Source organism: Thunnus albacares, chromosome 19, assembly GCF_914725855.1.
Source record: "Thunnus albacares chromosome 19, fThuAlb1.1, whole genome shotgun sequence".
Lineage (NCBI taxonomy): Eukaryota > Metazoa > Chordata > Actinopteri > Scombriformes > Scombridae > Thunnus > Thunnus albacares.
Genome location: NC_058124.1, coordinates 16,555,061 through 16,574,057, shown reverse-complemented (window position 1 = coordinate 16,574,057; position 18,997 = coordinate 16,555,061). Strand labels below are relative to the sequence as shown.

At 38.1% G+C, this 18,997-nt stretch overlaps 1 protein-coding gene across 1 annotated transcript in view; it reads right to left on the bottom strand.

Annotated features, from left to right (window-relative positions):
• Positions 1 to 18,997, bottom strand: part of csmd3b (CUB and Sushi multiple domains 3b) — a 385,890-nt gene that overhangs the window by 140,013 nt on the left and 226,880 nt on the right. The window contains exons 8-10 of the mRNA XM_044335847.1: positions 8,640 to 8,717; positions 4,155 to 4,242; positions 3,857 to 3,981 (exon numbers count right to left, since the gene is read on the bottom strand). Of these exons, the coding sequence (XP_044191782.1) occupies positions 3,857 to 3,981; positions 4,155 to 4,242; positions 8,640 to 8,717 (291 nt within the window). The remainder of the gene's footprint in view (positions 1 to 3,856; positions 3,982 to 4,154; positions 4,243 to 8,639; positions 8,718 to 18,997) is intronic.

Here is an 18,997-nt window from a genome sequence, read left to right as displayed (position 1 = left end):
CTGACTCCTCTATTGCATTAGCTTACCTGTTGAACTCTAACTGTATTTATTTTATTATTTATTCATAAATGTATCAATTCTATTATTTCAATGCAGGAGCAAAGTCAGTGGAGGTGCAAACTGAGGCATTTTCATTGGGATCAAGTACTGTACCAGTCAAAAATTTGGACACACTTTCCTATTCACATGAATGAGAAAGTGTGTCCAAACATTTGTAAACTTCTGTACATATGTTTGTGCTTGTACTTGCGATAATTTCATGGTTCCACATGAACATAAAGTGGATGAAATGGCACAGATCTTTTTGTTGGCCTACACATTTTGGCATGGAATTGCACTGGTATTTGTTTAATTCATTTAATCTTCTATCAAAATACATTCTCTGCCTTCTGTACTAGAGTGGTAAACCACTCAGGTTTCAAGTTTATACAGTGTTAATTATTTGGTGTATACCCTTTAGTAAACAGAAATATAGTCAACAAACAATGACATTAGAATTTTTTTTATACTACAACGTAAAAATCTTTCTGTGCAAAATCATTCATGATTTGCATGATGTGTGTGTAAATTCAAGGTTTTGGAGGTAATTTTGAGTGTATAATCAAAGGCTGTATAATCATCTCATGTTCTCTCCAAGAGGCCAGCTTATATGAGATATAAGATGAGCTTATGTGACCGGCCATTACTGAAGCCCACCATGACACCACCAGCTGATATTATAGTCCTCCTGCTGACAATGTAATCCTGCTTAAGCTCTGTTTCCAGATTGTGTTGCTTTAGCACAAACATTAGCTTGTGCGTCTTCTCACTAAAAACTGCAAAAATTAATTGGGCATATGTGCACTTGCAGTAGGTAAAATGAAGCCTGTTGTGTCACAGCACCAGAAAATCCCTACACTTCTTGATTGGACATGCCAACATGATGTCAATATTATATGCTGGTTTCTATGGATGATGGCCAATCACAGGTCAAGAGAGTAGTAAAATAAAACCTATTACATTAATGATAAGAGTCAGCAACGTTTATTCTACTCATAGTCTATTAGCTTTAAACTAGCCTTTATCTCTTGCCTTTGAGGCATTTTATCTTCACAATTTCAATATTGGATTTTATATTTTGTCCCCAAGGGGAAACACGATTTTTGTGATTAGGTTTGAAAATAGACGAGTACTCTATATTCTACAATTTGCTCTTAAACTAAGCCACTGCCACCAAACATCCCATTTTAAGCTTTTAAGTTATATTTACAATGTTTACACTTGCATAGTATTGTGGTGTTTCTTTTCTGACAGGGGATCTTGGAATATAGCTCAAATGAAGCCTCCGCATCGTTGTCAAAAATATATTTTTCCAGTGTTTCATACATCTCGTCCTTTAAGCAACCTCAGTGTAGTTATTCTGGGATTTATGGGATTTCTGAAGGTGGAAGTCTTTCTGTTTCAACAAAGTGGGACAGAAACTTATTGCATAACAATGACAAACAATATGAGTGGTACAGAGAAATAAACAACAACATTATTGGTAGATTTGTCATGTTATCAACTGTGAATAAATATCATGAGTAGTTATTCCTACTGTTTACCTTCCATAGGTAGCGAAAATTGAGTTTATCCAGCTTGCCGCTTAGTGAACCATAGTGAACCGAGTAACAGTGCCCTCCATTGTGAGACGCTTAAAATAAAAGATCAACGAGTACAGAATCAGTAGTTACTTAGCAACAACCATGTCAAAGGATGGTGCACTTGTCATGGCTTTGTCTAAAAGTTGCTCACTGAACAGTTGTTCGAGCTGGGAATACAGGCAACTGCGTTTTAAATTCAAAAGAACTTTAACAATGCACACCTGCTACTCAGAAGTTAGGTAGCTTGGTGAAAATGTCTCAAACTGCCCACATACTTTTCCTTCAAAGATCCCTGCTGACTGTTTTCCAGTGATAGAGGTCATTCTTTTTAACCATTCACTGCTTCAAGGGACAACATCAGAGACTTTGAGTGTCATTGGCAGTTCCCCTTTGGGGAGGTTTAGCCCATCATCACATGCAGGTAAATGTAAGACTTGATAGGCTTAATCTCAGTAGCTATATTTAATTGCTCATTATAACGTATTTAGTGATGAATCCCTAACAGTCATTAACAATTTTAAAGAGCCAATCAAAGGGTACTGGCACTATAATATCTCTAATAATGAGTTGGATAATAAGGTTGATTGGCACGGACCAATCAAAGCTTATCTGAGACCTAAATGTATTGGCCAGGTTATATCCTGCCAGCTTACAAGGATTTTTGCTGTCATGGTAACAAAAAGCTGATGAGGCTAATGAGGGTCAGTCCCCCTGTGTGTTGGGTCTTAGGAGAAACCCAGGATGGCAGTTGAGGCTAGCGGTTAGACTGTGTCCTTCAGGACAGGCTGACTATCAGGTGTCCCTGAGCAAGATATTGAATCCCTGCAGACTCCCTGGGTACTACTCTGTAGCTGACCTTGCACTATAACCACTATGTGAAATAAAGAAGATTTTCCAGAGGTCAGCTTAGTGTTGCAAAGTTTTTTTTTCACATTTGTTACTTTGTTGCTTAAGCACCTAGTTAGCTGGTGAAGTAGCAACAGCACACTACTCCTACAAGTCTTGCACTATGCCCTCCCAGGGGACCAGGGTTGACAGTAGGGTGATCTCCATTCCACGCAATAAACTATCACATCACAAATTCATCACCCAGGAGTTGCTATATTCATACATAAAATAATGACCCCTATTTATTAAAGTAGCTAAGTTGCAATGGCTCAATTTAATACTTCTATATAAGAGTTACGTTCAACTGTAAATGCATTTTTTTACTCAAAAGTTTAGCTGGTGTTCATATGTTAATGTCTCGTGATTGATTTGGCGAGTTTTACTTTCACAGAAGCTATAATTTACAAAGAAAGAGTAGGTGTGACATGCTTCAGCTTTTCATTGTCTCCTTCCTCAGTTTCCCTGCCCTCACCTTCTCTGTCTCTACTTCTTTCTCCCTTATGGTTCTGTATCTCAGTGATTATTAGTTGGGTGTTAAAGTACTTCTCTCTTGTCCCCCTCCCCCCCCCTCCACACACACACACACACTCAGACCTACACCCAGTGAATATTGGTTTTTATGTTAAAGTATGTGTCTCCGGCCACAGTCTGTAGCCTAGTGAAGGGAGACATGACAAACGACTTTGGCATTTAACATGACAGACGCCCTCTCTGTCTCACTCCCTCTGTGCGTGTGAATGTGTGTGTATGTGTGTGTTGAAAGTCTGAGACTAAAACAGCAGCGGACGTGAAACTGGAATCGGTCAGGCAAGCTGAAGAATAAAAGAAAATGTGTTAATTATCACTTTTATATATTAAGTATTTTGTGTCATTTTTAAAATTGTATTGCAAATTGGTAGTCGATTTGTATGGTATATGGAGCTATAATGATCAGAGTGGTGCTTGTTTATAATAGTGCTTACCTGCTGAATACAGTCTTTATGATACAGAGTGTAATTTTCAGTCCTGAACAATCACTATCATAACTCCCTTGATGAAATCATACAACCACAGCATGTTGGTGAGGTGCTGCACTGCAAACATTGGATTATGGAGTGTTTTGTTTCATAATTTAACAGCCAGAGGCTAGATACAGAATTGGGATTTTTTCCATTATAAACTCAGCACTGATCAACACAAACTCATGTCTGGGAGAGGCCAATTTTGAGGCAGTGTACGTGGGCAGCTTTGCTTGAGTGTTTTCTTACCTCCACATGTGATTACTGCCTCTTTCACCATCTCTGTATATCTGTGTCTGTTATTGCAGTATCTGTAATTTGTATGCTTGTGCAGATGCTATTTCTTACCTTTACAGACTGGTCTGTGGTCACTCCAGGCTGCGAAGACTTCAGCCACTCTCTGGCAGCTGATGGTTTTACTGCCCTGAAGAACATAGTCTTCTCCACAACTGAACTGAACCACGCTGCCAATGCTACATAAAAACACACAATTGCACACAGAGGGAAGACACGACAGAAAAAATGTATATAAAAGGTGTTTGAGGAAAACGTGCTAATGTGTGCAGACTTGTATGCTTGCAGACAGTAAAATTACCTGCGAGCATACAATTTTAAGTCTGTGCCTGTTTGTGAGCGCCAATTGTACCTGAAGTCGTTGCCATGGCGTTTTCCATTCTCTGGCTCTCCTGGGTCAGGGCAGGAGTTAGACGCCTGTCTCACACCACCTTCATTTACTACATAGAGAAACAAACAGGTGGAGAGGCAGGGACAGGCAGGTAAGAGTGAAGCACACACATTAAGTCAAACACTGGTTCCAGAAAGGAAAATCTCCTTTTAGAGACAGCAGTTCATTCAGATGCAGGTAGATCCATGGCTGATGCTAATGCTGACTTTAATTTATTGTTCTACATAATCAAGCCCTTTTCTTTTTATGTTTCATGTGTTCGTGGAAGCCAAGAATAACCTATCATCATCAATGTACATTGTGAATTTGATGTAAACTGTTTTGCTAGGGTATACACATTGCTGCCAAATCAACACACAGAACTGCTTCAATTGCACCCTGGCATGAAACAGGAATTTCAAACCCTCCACTTTTTGGTTTTGGAAGCCTGCCTGCCTCGTCACTTATTCACTGTAGAGAGCAGGAAACAGGCGGAAGGGGGAACAGTTTCGACAGACCGGGAGATAGAAAGACAGACGAGTTAGGTAGGCAGACAGGGATGATACAGCACTTCAGATACGATCTTAATTCTTTCATCTTGACAGTAACACTCCAAACATCACAGTGGTAGAACAGAGACAACAGACAGAACTGTACACATACTTTGAGTCTGCGACATCACGACGAATACCAAACACGCACCTGACACGATGCATCTCTACTCTCTTTCTCTGTTTCTAATTACAATACTGCTGTTGACAGTACCGTACATATGTAGTCTTTCATTTGCCGTTTTTACTACTTTTTACTGTCACTCTGTCTCCCCTGCCTTCTTTTCCATTCAAATAACCCCACAGCAATATTTCATTGGCTTTGCTTAAAAGACACTGCAGTAAAGAATTTTTATTTCCATAAGCCTCAACCACTCAGAGTCTCCGCTTTCTCTTGAGCATTTAAAAGTTTTAATAGTTTCAAGAAACATAGCTGCTGGGTTAACTTTGAGCAAAGGACAGTGTGTGTAAACGTGTACGTATGTGTTTTTGTGTGTGTACATTGGGCGAAAAGCGAAAAAGGAAAAAACGCTTCTGTGTCTTCCCAGGGAAAGCCAAAGGAACATAGCTGTCAGGTAAGAGAACGAATGCAAAACACAAACAGCTCTATTCCAATTCAAAAGATTTCCATTTTAATACTTTCCCCCATTCAAAACACATTGTACATTAAAGCTCTTTTTTTTCTGTGGTACTTTTTTCTAATACTGAGAAGGATCCATCATGTACTACGGAGTTGTTTAGGTAGGCACACAAAAAAGTAAATGCAATACAGTCTCTTAATGAGCCCGAGTCCATTGATGACCTATTTTTACTCAATTTAGAGCCCCACATGACAGAATCTCTTGTACTCTTTCATGTGATCAGGGTGAGAGAAAAGTGATATGAATAATCCTTGAGTTCCCCTAATCTTTCATTCACACCAACGAATGTAAATTTAGGCCACTCTGAGGATTTTTATGTGTATTTTTTTCAGTCGTTCATCCTTTCCTAATGCCTGATGTCAGTAGAATATTACTAGAGGGAGAAACTATCTTAGTGTGCTCAATTACTTCAGCTATGGAGCAAACAAAACACCCCATGGTGTATTCTGATATTCAAATGCATGAACTGATATTCAAATGAATGTGAAACACAACAAATCATGTACTTTGGTGTGGAATGAGATTTTTTAAAGCATCAACTAGATAATGATTCAGTATTTGTTGATCACAAATTTCATTAGTATGATTTAATCCTGTTTGAGCATGGAAAAACACCCTCACTCTCACACTCTCTATATGTTATTTAGATGTAGACTACAATATTTGTAAGACTCAATATTTCACAATATGCTTTTTGCAGATTCTGAAAAAAGGACAAGATTGGTTTAAACTTCTATCTTCATCCACATTTTATGATCCAATGCATTCAGAAGTTGTTTGCTGCTGCAGTAAGTCTCTGTTCACCTCAAGTAAACATTTTTTTTTTAATTTATTTTTGCCTTCATTTGAGAGTCAGTGTAGACAGGAAACGAGGGAAGAGAGAGAGGTGTGACATGCTACAAGGTTCCTCCGGCTGGAGATCAAACCATGGACATTGTGGTTATATGGTACGCGCCTTAACCATTAGGCCACCAGGGTGCCCAGACTTTCATCTTATCTTAAACAAAAGTGCTGATAACAGTTAACTCAGTCGGGTGTAACAAATACACGCCGTGATAATACTGCCCATGTCTGATTTCACACAAACATCCACCAACCCCGGGTGTCTAACAGGCATGTACATGTTTAGTCTGTATCAACAAACCCAGCAGGTGGTGAGTGTGTGTGTGTGTGTCTGTATATGTTTGTGTGTTTGTTAGAGTAGATAGTTTGTTGCTTTGTTGGAGCGGCTAATTTGACCATCTGGACTATTAACACCATACCAGAGGGACTGGTTACAGTATCAGAGTGCTCTGCTCACTCACAAAAAACACAAAAGTCACATACTTACACACATATACAGAAACACGTGTACAGAAACATAAACAACTATATGTGCAGACAAAGACAGACACACACAAAGTTTTGCGCTTCACTGAAGAGTTAACCCAGTCAAAGCAGAGCAACATCTGAACCAATCAGAGCTAGACTAATTAACATACAAATTCACATCTGTAGAATCAAACCTCAACCATGACTCTGCAGCCTGTCAGGAAACCTGGTGAATCTGTGATGCACCGTGTCTCTCTGCTGTGCTTAGCTCAGCCATCGCCTTTCCATCAACTCATACAGTATTGATGACATTCACACATAAACAAACAGTCACACGAACACAAAGTGGACAAGCAAATAAATCATATAAGTTCAAAAATGCATCATTACAAAGCATGCAAACCAAGTAACAACAGGTCTATTTACGTGTATGTGCGTGCGTGTCTCTGTGTTTCGGCATGTAATAGCGTACAGTATGTCCTTGTTTTGATGCATCTGCACATGTGTTTGCATATGTCCCTGTAGATGTTCAAATATGTGCATATGCATGTTCAATATTTATGCATGAGAATGTACCTCTGGGTGTGAAAATGTGTGTGTGTGTGTGTGTGTGTGTGTGTGTGTGTGTATACTGTATATGTAAGTGTAATAAATGTGTGTGCTGTGCTGTTTGTGATTAAACTAGGTGATATAAAAGCATATAAATATCATCACTATTATCTGCAACTGATCTTCATACACAGTATAATGTGTGAGGGAATGTGTGCGTGACAGAGAGACAAAGAGAGAGTGGAAGTGGTCTTGTAAAGAGACAGAGAATAAGAGAAAGAGTGAATTGGATGTAAAATAACTCTAAAATATATGAGGTTGAAGAGGGTACTGACAGCTTTAATAAGTGAAACCTCAAACAAATGTAGTGCTCTTTTTCTTGAGATTCTTCATGCTTTTTGAGTGTTGAAAAGGAGGCTTTGATTGGAATGACATAATATTCATGGAGCCATTTTTGCATTACTGTACTTCAAATGACCTATAAACCATGACAACCATACACTTGATAATTTCCCCTCATGGTGTCTGATTAAACAGTTTCTAAAGTGACTTTTTCGTGCAAAGCTAAAAGAAATTTTGGTGACTCCTACAGAAGAGCAGTAAATTAATGATAATTAATGATAATGTTTTCACTTATCAAAGGTGGACATCTGAATCTTAGCTCAGGGCTCCACATTTGATAAACAATTCTAAACTTTGTTAGAATAACACATTTGCAATAGTGTTTCAATATGCCTCTAACAGTAGAAACTGCAGTGATACCTAAATGTTGTTACATGTCAATAATTGCTTTGATGTGCACAATGACCTGTGTATAAAGGTCTACAAATGTGTTGTAGGTGTATGAAGAGAAAAGAAGGAAAGAGAAGAGAAGGATGAGGAAAGAAAGAAGAAGCAGCATGAGGGGGCGGAAAACAATAGCATAACAGCTGATTCGCATTCCCTAAACAAGCCCCAAGCAAGCCAAAACAAACCATAGTTAAAGCTTATCAAAACAGACCATGATTAAATATATCAGAGCAGGCCATGAAGAGGCATGCATAAACCAAGACACCATGACCAAAATACATATACAAAACATCAAACAACAAAAATACAGCAGGCAGGCAGAATAAAGAAGCAGACTCTTATAAAGGCTGCGCCATTTTCAACATATTTGTGTATAAAAATGACATAAATGTTCACAAATATTGGCACTAAGTTTCTTTGAATTGATGTTACCATGTGTTGTCTACAAAAGCATTGCAAGATTTGTGTTGTCGGTAATCAGAGGCACAAAAGTGTTGAAACTAGCAGCCTTTTTAAGAGACAAAATTAATAAAAGCAAAAACAAAATGAAACAAAGCCAGTCCATGTCAAACCAAGCCATCACACGTCAGATCATTAGCCAAAGTGACATTAAGATGTGAACTCACATATTGAAAACTTGTTGCTGGAGTCTTTGCCAGGGAATAATTTAACGCCCCGCGATTTAAAATCTACTGATCGCTTCACTGCAGAGGAGAACAGAATACAGAAAAGAGAAGAAAAATCAGAGAATAGTTTGAATAAAGAGAAATAAAAAATAGAGATACAGCAAAGGAATTTAAAAAGAAAATGGCAGATTCTTCTCCCTCGCAATGCTGAGAGAGAGAAGAGCGCAGCAGAAAAGAAAGTGACAAAGGCAAAGTAAAAATTTTAAAATGGTGGAAACAAACATCGAGAGGGGCAGAGTGAGAGAGACAAAAAGAGAAAGACACAAGCAAAAAGAGGCAAGGAAGTAGGAGAAATGATTTCAACAATTGCACCATTCAAGGGTTTTTTGTTCATAAAGAAGCTTAATCTTTTTCTCTCTCTGTCACTCAGACACATACATCAGATGTCAAGGTGTTTTGCTGGAAGCCCCATCATATTCTGAACAAAAGCTGGTGAGGGAAATTGCAGCTTTAATCAAAATGACAATGATGCAGCTCTGTAATCAAAGCATTCAGATAATGGTACGTTAGAAAATAAATGGCTCCTTTAATCAAAGTAAATCAAAGACACGAGGAGACAAACTGACAGAAGGATCCCTGTCAGCATGAGCTCTGTTTTCTAAAATGGGTAACATCATTTCATTACAGGGTCATCGGTGTTGTGTTTGTACAGTATGTTACTGTAGCTCAGCATGTATGGTTGGGAAGATAAGAGTGTAGAAGACAAAGTGAGTGGGTGAGAGCTGTATTTGAATCCATGCAGTAATGATAAAAACAAAACACCCCGAGGTAGTCTAAATTTGACCTCCTCTAGATTTGATTTTTTTTTCTGCTCTACTCTATCAAAATGAATGAATATGTCACCATCATAAATAATGAAAACATAAACACAAATATATCTTGTCCTGAATGACAAAGTACAGTGAAAAATCACCTTAATGAATTTCTGATAGAGTGGCTGACAGATGTCGTTTTCTTAATGACCTGATTAATCCATTGAATGGTGACAAATGGCAGATGAGTTAATGGGCTACAATTATGCTCATGTTATACAGTGGCTACATGTGCACATAGTTTGTCCGACATGGTTAAATTACAGCATGTGTATTTTATGCCAATAATTATCCTAATGTTGCAATGCACATGCACATGTGTTAGTGGTGTTCTACTTATCATGTTGACATTACACCAAATCAATTAATGTGCTAACGATTAATCTAATGTAATGTGGCCTCACAATCCATTTGTGTATTATTGTGTTAACTTACCAGCATAGTAATGTCATGTGCCAAAGCGAGAGATAAGAACCCCCACCCTAGAACACTTAATGTGAATGAAAGATGTATTACTACTGTAGTCACTTAATTAATCATTGTAAAACAGATTTTAATATAGCAGATGAGCCTAAGATGAATACACTTGCTAAGCAGCTTAAGTTTTGTTGGTCCAAACGTATTCTGTAGCAACAGCATTAGTGAAATACAGTTCTGTATATCTTTGTGTAGAACCAGTTGTTAACACATTATCATTGTATAAGCACTACTACTTTCAAGACATCAACATTGCTTGTTGAACATGAGCATGAATCACAAACCTATACATTAAATTAGACATTAAAATTACATTGTAGTTACATTACACTTACATTTCTTTAGACAGTCTTTTAAAAGTGATAATACATCATCCTCTATCATAAATTAAATGAAAAGTGATATTGTGTGATCCTTAATTGAACCACACCTACACATGATCACTTTTTCTTATATGATAAACATACTTCATTACACACTAGACAGTAAATATATGAAGGTAACTCACTAGGTTTGCATCGAACCATGAGCAGTGTGACTCAAAATAAAATGCATCTTGTTTTTTATTGTGATTCAACTCCAAATGTCCCTTTGTGTGAGTTGGAATGGGAAATCATGTCCATTTATTGGTGTAAAAAGTGACCAAGAGTTTCTCTTTTAAAAGGTGCAGTACTTGTACCTCCTGATCAAAAACACTTTTTACATAGTTATTTATTTTTAAACTTGACAGAGTTTGCTTTAAAAGCACATTCATTTTAGGCTTTAATGTATTTTGATCCTGTATGTTGTATTATTTGCTCATATTCACCCCTCAAGCAGACTTATACGTTATTTCAAGTTGCAATTATGTTATGCAATTCTGTGTATCAATAAATCAAACTAATCATGAACAAATATGAACATTCCTTACATTATAAAATCATTTCTTTCATAAATTCTCCTGTTAATGAGTTTGCTCAAAGCAACTAATGTATCATAGCTGCTTATAGCTGCCTCTGAGCAACGCACTCACATAAACTGAATATAATAACATTTCAACTAACTTCACAGCAATCCACCTACACAAAGAATGGAATTTGCTTTTCTTGACACTGATGTCATACCCATTCAAAATGAGGGGGCACATGCTTGATATCTGATACAGTATCTCTGATCTCAGATAAAAAGCATCTTATTATAATATTTAGGAGTAGTGATTCATACGTGCCCCATTCATTCATATGTTTTCAGGTCATTTTGCTATCAATTTGGAACAACTAAATATAGCTGCATTTAAACACGTAGCTCGAAAGAATATATAACAAGAATGAAGTGAATACATTTTCTATTCCACTGCATTGCGAACATGACATTAACAATTTCGGATGCATAAAGCCTTCTGTCCTAATGACACTGGATGGTATAATGCTGATTTGTAAACATAAAAAAACACAGATCTCAGCTTAAGTTAAAAAAGCTTCTCTTGAACCAACAGGACAGAAAGGGGTGATATACAATATATTGCATAATTGTATTACTGCCCTCAGATTACACTCGCATTTGAAAATGTCCCAATTGTCAGAAATTAAGAACATTTATCAACAGACTCTTGTTATTTGTGACAACCAGGGGAAGCTCTGATCAAGATCAAAGTCTTACAATCAGGTCTGAAATGTACCCCCTCCCCACCCCCCGGTTAGGCAGCCAAATCAGAGAATCTGGGCCAAAAATAGTTTAAAGTCAAATTTGTTTTTGCCCGTGCAAATTCATTCACTGTATCAAGACCCTGTTAATATGCATCATAAAACCTGTCCCGTGTGAATATGCATCAAAGTTAAATATGCCCATGTTAATATTCTAGCCTACAAGCAGCAGCTTTACTGCAAACAACAGATGGAAGGGCAGCTGCATTTAAATAAACCATATTTATGAACTAAAATGTTGCATATTTAACAAAACTATATATAACTAGCAACAGAATAAACACGGAATTCGACTAACATTTAACAGTAAGTAAATAGACACTTAAGCAAAACCTAGCTCAATAAAAATATACGCTGAACCACATTTTACAACAAAACCATCTTCCGCAGTCTGATGTAGGTTTGTAGTATGGAGCAGTGAGACATTCTCTAAGGAGATGCATCACGCACTTTGGTTGAACTCACCAGCTTTTAGGCTACATGTTCATCGCTGATGTTTTAATGTACCCCCATAAGTAAAGCAAATATTTGTTGTTGTGTACAGTAACGCATGATGTAGAATGAGTACTAATATATCATGGAGAGATTTAAAAACTCTGTCAGACATAGTTGTGTCAGTCAGATTTTCAAAACTGAACATGTAGTTTCACGTGATTAACAAGCAGATATGAGTGAAAGTGATTCATTCACTGAGGCTAATGTATGGTTTTGAGCAGTTTATATTAAATTGGTTGGCTGTTTAAGTCAAAGAGATGAGATCTGATGTAGACAACTACTAATGAATCATAAATGAAACAATCCATGCTGCAAGATATGTTGATAAGTTGATTAATATGTTAATAATAATTAGTAGCTAATACTAAGGAAAAGCTAATACTTTTTTAAAAATTTTAATTGACATGAAATCTACTGCAATTTTCCACTGTTCTGACAATGACTTCTGAAAAAAATAGGATGAAGAGAGACCAGATGATTTAATGTGCATTTCGTAATCTGGCAAGTGTCATAAAGTATAATATGTTAATTCAGATATAAAAGAATATATTTTATATGACATTTGCTTTGTGGTATATGTGTTTATTTGATATATCTAGCTTACTCAAATGTTAATACAACCAGACAGAAAGAATTGATAGAAATGTTAATGATTGGGTAGGCTGCAATCCTCAATATATATGTCTGCCTACACTGAGTTAATCACATTTTAATATATGCAAGTAGTGAGTGCAATCAGTGGGTGAAGACAGTTGTCAGTGCTGTACACATCCTCCACATTTTATGAGCTATTTTGTAACCACAGACCAGCCATCACGCAACATCACCAGATTGTGTCTATGCAAACTAGCTGCATTCATTCAACCAGCTACATTCTCTGCTACGCTTACAGTACTCTAATGATCCCAGTGCTAACGGTCCTTTGGAGACAGCAAAAGCTGAACACCGAGTCAACAATGAAAGCCAGCACTGGTGAAATGCAAGCTCTCAAAATAATATAAAAGATGATAAAGGGGTAGTTCATGGATTTATGAGCTCATATGAACCCCCTGAGGCCTGCAGTGTCTCTGTACTCGGTTTGACTAATGGTTCTGAAGCCAAAGCTGACAAGGAAAAGGACTTGGGGATTTATTTACACAAAACTAAATGGTATATTCCATATGTACTAAATGCTGTCTTTTTTCTCAGCTGTAATTATCCAGTGCAATTTGCATTTCAAGATGTATGCACTTGATCATGAGTAGGTTTGAGACATTATGAGAGTCATATCAAAGGTACCATGCAGTCGACAATATCCAATATGTCAACCTCCCTGAGGGGTATGCTGTCTCACTGCTCGAGTTGAATAATGTTTCTGTACCAGTGGTTGACTGGTGTTTCTTTTGTACTGACTGACTTATTTGGTTGCCATAGCATTGGCTGACTGATAATGCCGTCAGTTGTTCATTAAGAGCCAATCACAGCCCTGCAGACACAGAAACTCATGAATACGTAATGAAGAGAGATGATGGAGGGATGTGATTGGTAGGTTGTGCCGCGGGGAAGGAAACAGATTGTTCATACCTGACACACACATTGACAACAGACAAACAGGCGCACACACAAACACATGTGAAGGGAAGGAAGATAGTGTTGTCTGGATCTAGAAGGAGAACTATGTCTCTATCTTATTTATCTAATTTTGCAAATATAAAATGAAGGTTTCCTTGTATATAAACAGCCCTTCAGGTATGTTTTCGGCCTGCAATGCATTGTAATTATTGCAACACACAGTGTTGAACCAAGTAAAAAACATCTAAACGTATAAAAACACCCTACATGTTCCATATGGTACTTACAAGTTAATAGAGGCATACCTCATACTGGTCACAAGGAGGGAGACATGCTAACTGTGAGTAACTGAATGAATTATTACAGAGGGCAGTAGATAGATCTTCTACGCATCAAAATAGACATTATCATGCTATGTTCAGTTATTGTTAAATGTACACTAACATTAATGAGGAAGCCTGCGGATATCCATTGATTCGTTCCTTTTTTTGAGTTTCGGTCATTGCAAAAACAGTCACAGGTTGGGGTAAGAGTTGAGGTCCCACTAATATACAGCAATGCTGTATATTCGTCTGTAATGCTGCTGTGCAATGCTGTGACATTTTTCATTATACTGATGTTGGAGAAAAAAATGCTTTCTAAAATGAAACTTTGGATGCTGAAACAGCCTATTGATTATGAGATGCTACCTAGAATTCAAACAGGGTGACCATCAAAGGTCAGCAAGAGCAGTCAGTCCAACCTCTGCTTCCATCATGTCCTGGGGCTCCATCATGTTTTGCCCTCTTGAATTAGTTAGATTATGGTTAATAGAAAACTGTCTGGGTCATTTCCAAAACCTCAGATAGGCCTTTCCTTCCACTCTGAGCAAGACAGCCTTGTCATTACAAGCTCACTGTCGCATTTTCACTAACATAATGACATGTATTCAAGCATACTAAAGTCGCTGCTCTCCGTGAGGGATGAAACTATCAACTTTTAACAACCACTTTTCAAGCCTACAGGCTGTGAGTATTTGATACAATAAAGTGTTTGAGTGCATTATGGCTTTAAAGTTTAAATATATGACTTTCAGTGGTGATAAGCCTGTAGCTGTAACTGTTATGGAATGTTTTGTGAAGCCTGATATTTGTTTGGTTTGAATCTGCCATGGTAAAACTTGGAAAGGGTGCCTGTTTGCACAGTGTGATACTACTGAACCTATATGTTTGATTTTAACGTGTAAAAATACAAAAAATGCTGTGAAATACAATAGCTTTGCTTTGAGCTAGTGCTTAACTCGGAGGGATGCAGCCATGTTAAGCCAATCAACAATACCATAGTATAGAAAAGGTTTGCATGTTTTATGATATTCTAAAATGGGTATATGATCTTTTAGTCCAAAAAAACATGGATATCAACTTTAACATAAGGGTAAACAGTATATATCTGTTTATATTAAAGGTATTGTACCTGTATTAATTGTTCCAGCTTTGCATGTGTTGTGAAACTGACGAAAGACCTCTATATTCATGCAGCATTGAGGGTGTGTTAACATTATCAAACATGACTCAGTGCTGGTCTCTCGCATGAGAGGCCGCATGTTCTTCAGTGATGTGCGGTCAGGGTAGGCAGGGTAGTAGGCAGTGCCTCACCAAAGCTAAAAAGGAATGTTGAGATTAAATGATTATAATTTCTTCATATTAATAATTCAAAATTTATGAATTTTATTTATTTATTTAGTTTTAAATTTTCATTATTCATAATTTGTCTCAGGATTACACACACTCCGGTAAAACTAGTTAGAATTGTTGTTTTAAAAGTTTTGTTTGCTCCTTTTTGCCACAGCTTTGTTGGGCTGTGGCTATAAGTTTGGCTATCAGCAATTCAAAGATAATCATTAATTATTTAAATCAATAAAATTATGAATAAGAATTAATAATAACGTGGCACCACCCTGGACTCAGGGAAAAAGATAGCCAATTCAGTCTCAAAGTGTACTAATCTATGAATTTGGGACTTTGATTAATAATTAATTTAATAACTATGAACAAAATCACCATATAAGTAGTTAGTTATGGTTGAAGGATTTGGAGTTCTTTACAGAGCAAGGGTTAGCAAAACTCATTCTTGTGCAACATTAAAACAGACAACAGGTATATCCAAAAGCATTTATTTAACAAAGGGTAAAAGCAACACACAATACTAATCTAGTTAATCTGTACCTATATACAAGTGTGTGTGAGTGTGTGTGTGTGTGTGTGTGTGTGTGTGTGTGTGTGTGTAGAGAAGACAATAGCAAGATGGCTGCAGTCACCTGGTGTCTGAGCACATGGCATGCTGACAATTTGGTTTTAACCTCTTAACTGCGTAGTTCTCTATTCAAGGCCAATTGGTTTATGCTAAAGGTGCCAGGTTAAAACGAGGTTAGTTGCATGCAAGGCCTAGTTACTGGATGTAACGTGTTAAGCATGCTAACATTAACCTAGTGGTGTGGCTATGCAGTAACCTGACTATAAGCAACAAGGACATCACAACAACAGTTCAATGTATAACCTTAACCAAATCAATACATGTACAGTACATTGTTTGAGTTAAACATTCTTGCTTAGCCGTGCTATGCTTCACTGTGTTGCTAGGCTATGCCCAGTTGTTACCTGTCCATGAAGGAAGAGATGCTTTGTGGCGTTCTGCTTTGTAGCCGGTGAATCCGTGGGTGAGTCAGGCTGTGAAGGCTTTGGCTCTGAAGCTGAAAGATGCAGGCATTGCTGGGGAGACAGCACTCCAGTCGTATAGAGAGCCCAGGTCCGTCTTTTGTGTAGAGTTAGCGGCAAGCTAACTCCATTTCGTGGCTCCTGTACTGGTTAAACTGGCCAGCAGACTTGTGTGTTAGCTGCTGGCACAAGGAAACTTAGTTTCTGAGTCTTAGGCAGGCTCTCGCTTAAAGAGCTTTAACTTAAAGAAGTTTAAGGCCATGGGCTGAGGCAGAGGCTATCTGTGCCTCTGTCTGCAGGATTGGTGCAAAGGCCAACGTTTTCATAGATTTGCGTATGCATAGTTGGTTTTCACACTGTGTTGAATGATCAACAATGAGGCAAAGACCAACCCTTGCTGAGATCTTCTGTCACATGACATCCACTCCTCCTTCTTGCTTGCATCCTTCCCCAGTACCTAGTGCAGATAGCTTAACTGTGGCAGTCAGCATGGATATTTCTTACTTTAAAAGATTTTCAACATTGTCTTATGAACAAAAAAGAGCTGTGGAAACACCTAACCTACAGAATCTTACCCAGCAGAAGCGGAGAAAGATTATACAAACTTTTCAAACACAGTGGTACCAAAAGGATTGGATAGGTGGCTGCAGCCAGACTAGCAAGCTTTCTTGCTTTCCAAGCCTACTCCTCCTCCAGCAGTGACAAGAAAGGGGGATACTGTGACCTGAACTTACCAAGAGCTCTACTGAGGCATGAAAACTCCATAGCCTATGTCCACTTTCAGTTCTTCAGAATGAAATACTTAGCTTGTAACAGGTCTTTGAAACTTGTCTCCTTTCCTTCTTGTGTTGTAGTCCTCAAAACTGCTGGGTATCTCAAACCGTAGCGGACACCCTAACAGTTTCGGAGTAGACCCCTCACCTCATTAAAGACTGCTCATTGCTTGCTCACTTCCTGGGTGAAGGTGGGGAGGATGCGAATCCTGTCGCCGTGGGCTGTTGTCACTGACTTCATTTCTATGGTTTTCTTCAGGATCTCCTCTTTTTCAGAAAAGTGGTGGCATCTCACTACAAAGGTGGTTCATTGTTGTGGTTGTGGTGTGCCTTGTCCAAAAGCAGGGGGCTTCTTGAGGTTCAGTGCATCTTTTAGCAGGCTGGCTACAAACTCAGTTATATGTTTGCCATGTTCTCGTCCATCTTCGAAGGACTTTGTAATTCAACCTGGAGTTGGTCAACCTGGCTCTGGAGCTCTGCAGATTGGGCTACTGCCTTTTCTTCTATTTTTGCCTGCAGGTCTTTTTTGAGTATATTAATGGCTTGAAACACCATATGTTGGTTGCTAGCTGTGGTCGTGTGTTTCTTTGTTTGTTGCTTGGAGATCAGAGCTAGCACTATGGCTAGCACAGTGCCTCTCTGCCGCCACTCTGACTCTTGTTCATTTTGCTTCAATATTGATTTAAAACTTTGTTTCAGACTGTCAAAACATCAATTGTTAAGCACTCAGCGATCTATGGAAACAACTTTTAAGACGCTAATGCACAAAATAAGAGCAATATGATCAAATTTTAGTATTTCTCGCGAGGAGCTCAACAACACTCTCTTTACATGCTGCCACTCTGGCCAGAAGCCCCAACATCTGAGATTTTAGAGAAAATATTTACCAATGATGCAGTAATGAGGATCCTCAGAAGACCCTGTATATTTTTCTCTGAATCACACTCTCTCAGTCATCTTTAACTCTTCTCCTCCTGTTTTAGCATTTTTCTGCATGCCCTGTTTGCTTCGAATGATCACACCTTTACTTTTAAGTCTACAAAACAGATTTAGACATGAGGATTCTAGTGAGGTTACAGTTAATTTTGTGCTTTTAATCATCGTGTTTTCAAGTACACTGTGCCATTCTGACTTTCAGCATTGCCAGGATCTCTCCACTCTTACTTTTCTGCTGCATCCACCTCCACTTTCTGTGATGTTAATGTTCATTAATAAGAGCCAGGCATTATTTCTCAATGTTCAGACTAAAATACGTACAGTAAATGGAACCTCTGGCAAACATTCAATTGACTAGATGGCTGACTGACTGACCCGCTAACTGGCTGACCGCCAGACTGAATGGCTGACTGACTAGACACTCTAGGCTTTTACCTGACACTGTTAACTGAGCTACTTACAGTAAGTGCAACAGTAGTAAAATTCTGGTTGACTGGATGACTTTGTAAATGACAATAACTGTACAATGTAGGAATTTTTGGTGGGTTCCATGTGTGATGGTGTGCACTGCAAATTGTTCAAAGGGGTCCAACTGGAACAAAGAGGCACTGTTTGGCTAACTGAATAGCAACCAGTATGTCTGTGTATTTATGAGGGTTGAGTAAAATAAAATGGTGCTGTGGAATGACACCTAAAATGACAATCAGAGTCCCATAAAGTGAGGGGATTTGACTAAATCCAAGACAATACGATTAAAATGGGGATGCTTGAATACATTTCCCTCACTGAGTCCATTTTTGACACTAACAACACACGACTGAATGAGATTCATTGGCTGTATTTTTAATTGCTTTAAAGTATACCTGAAAACACGATGAT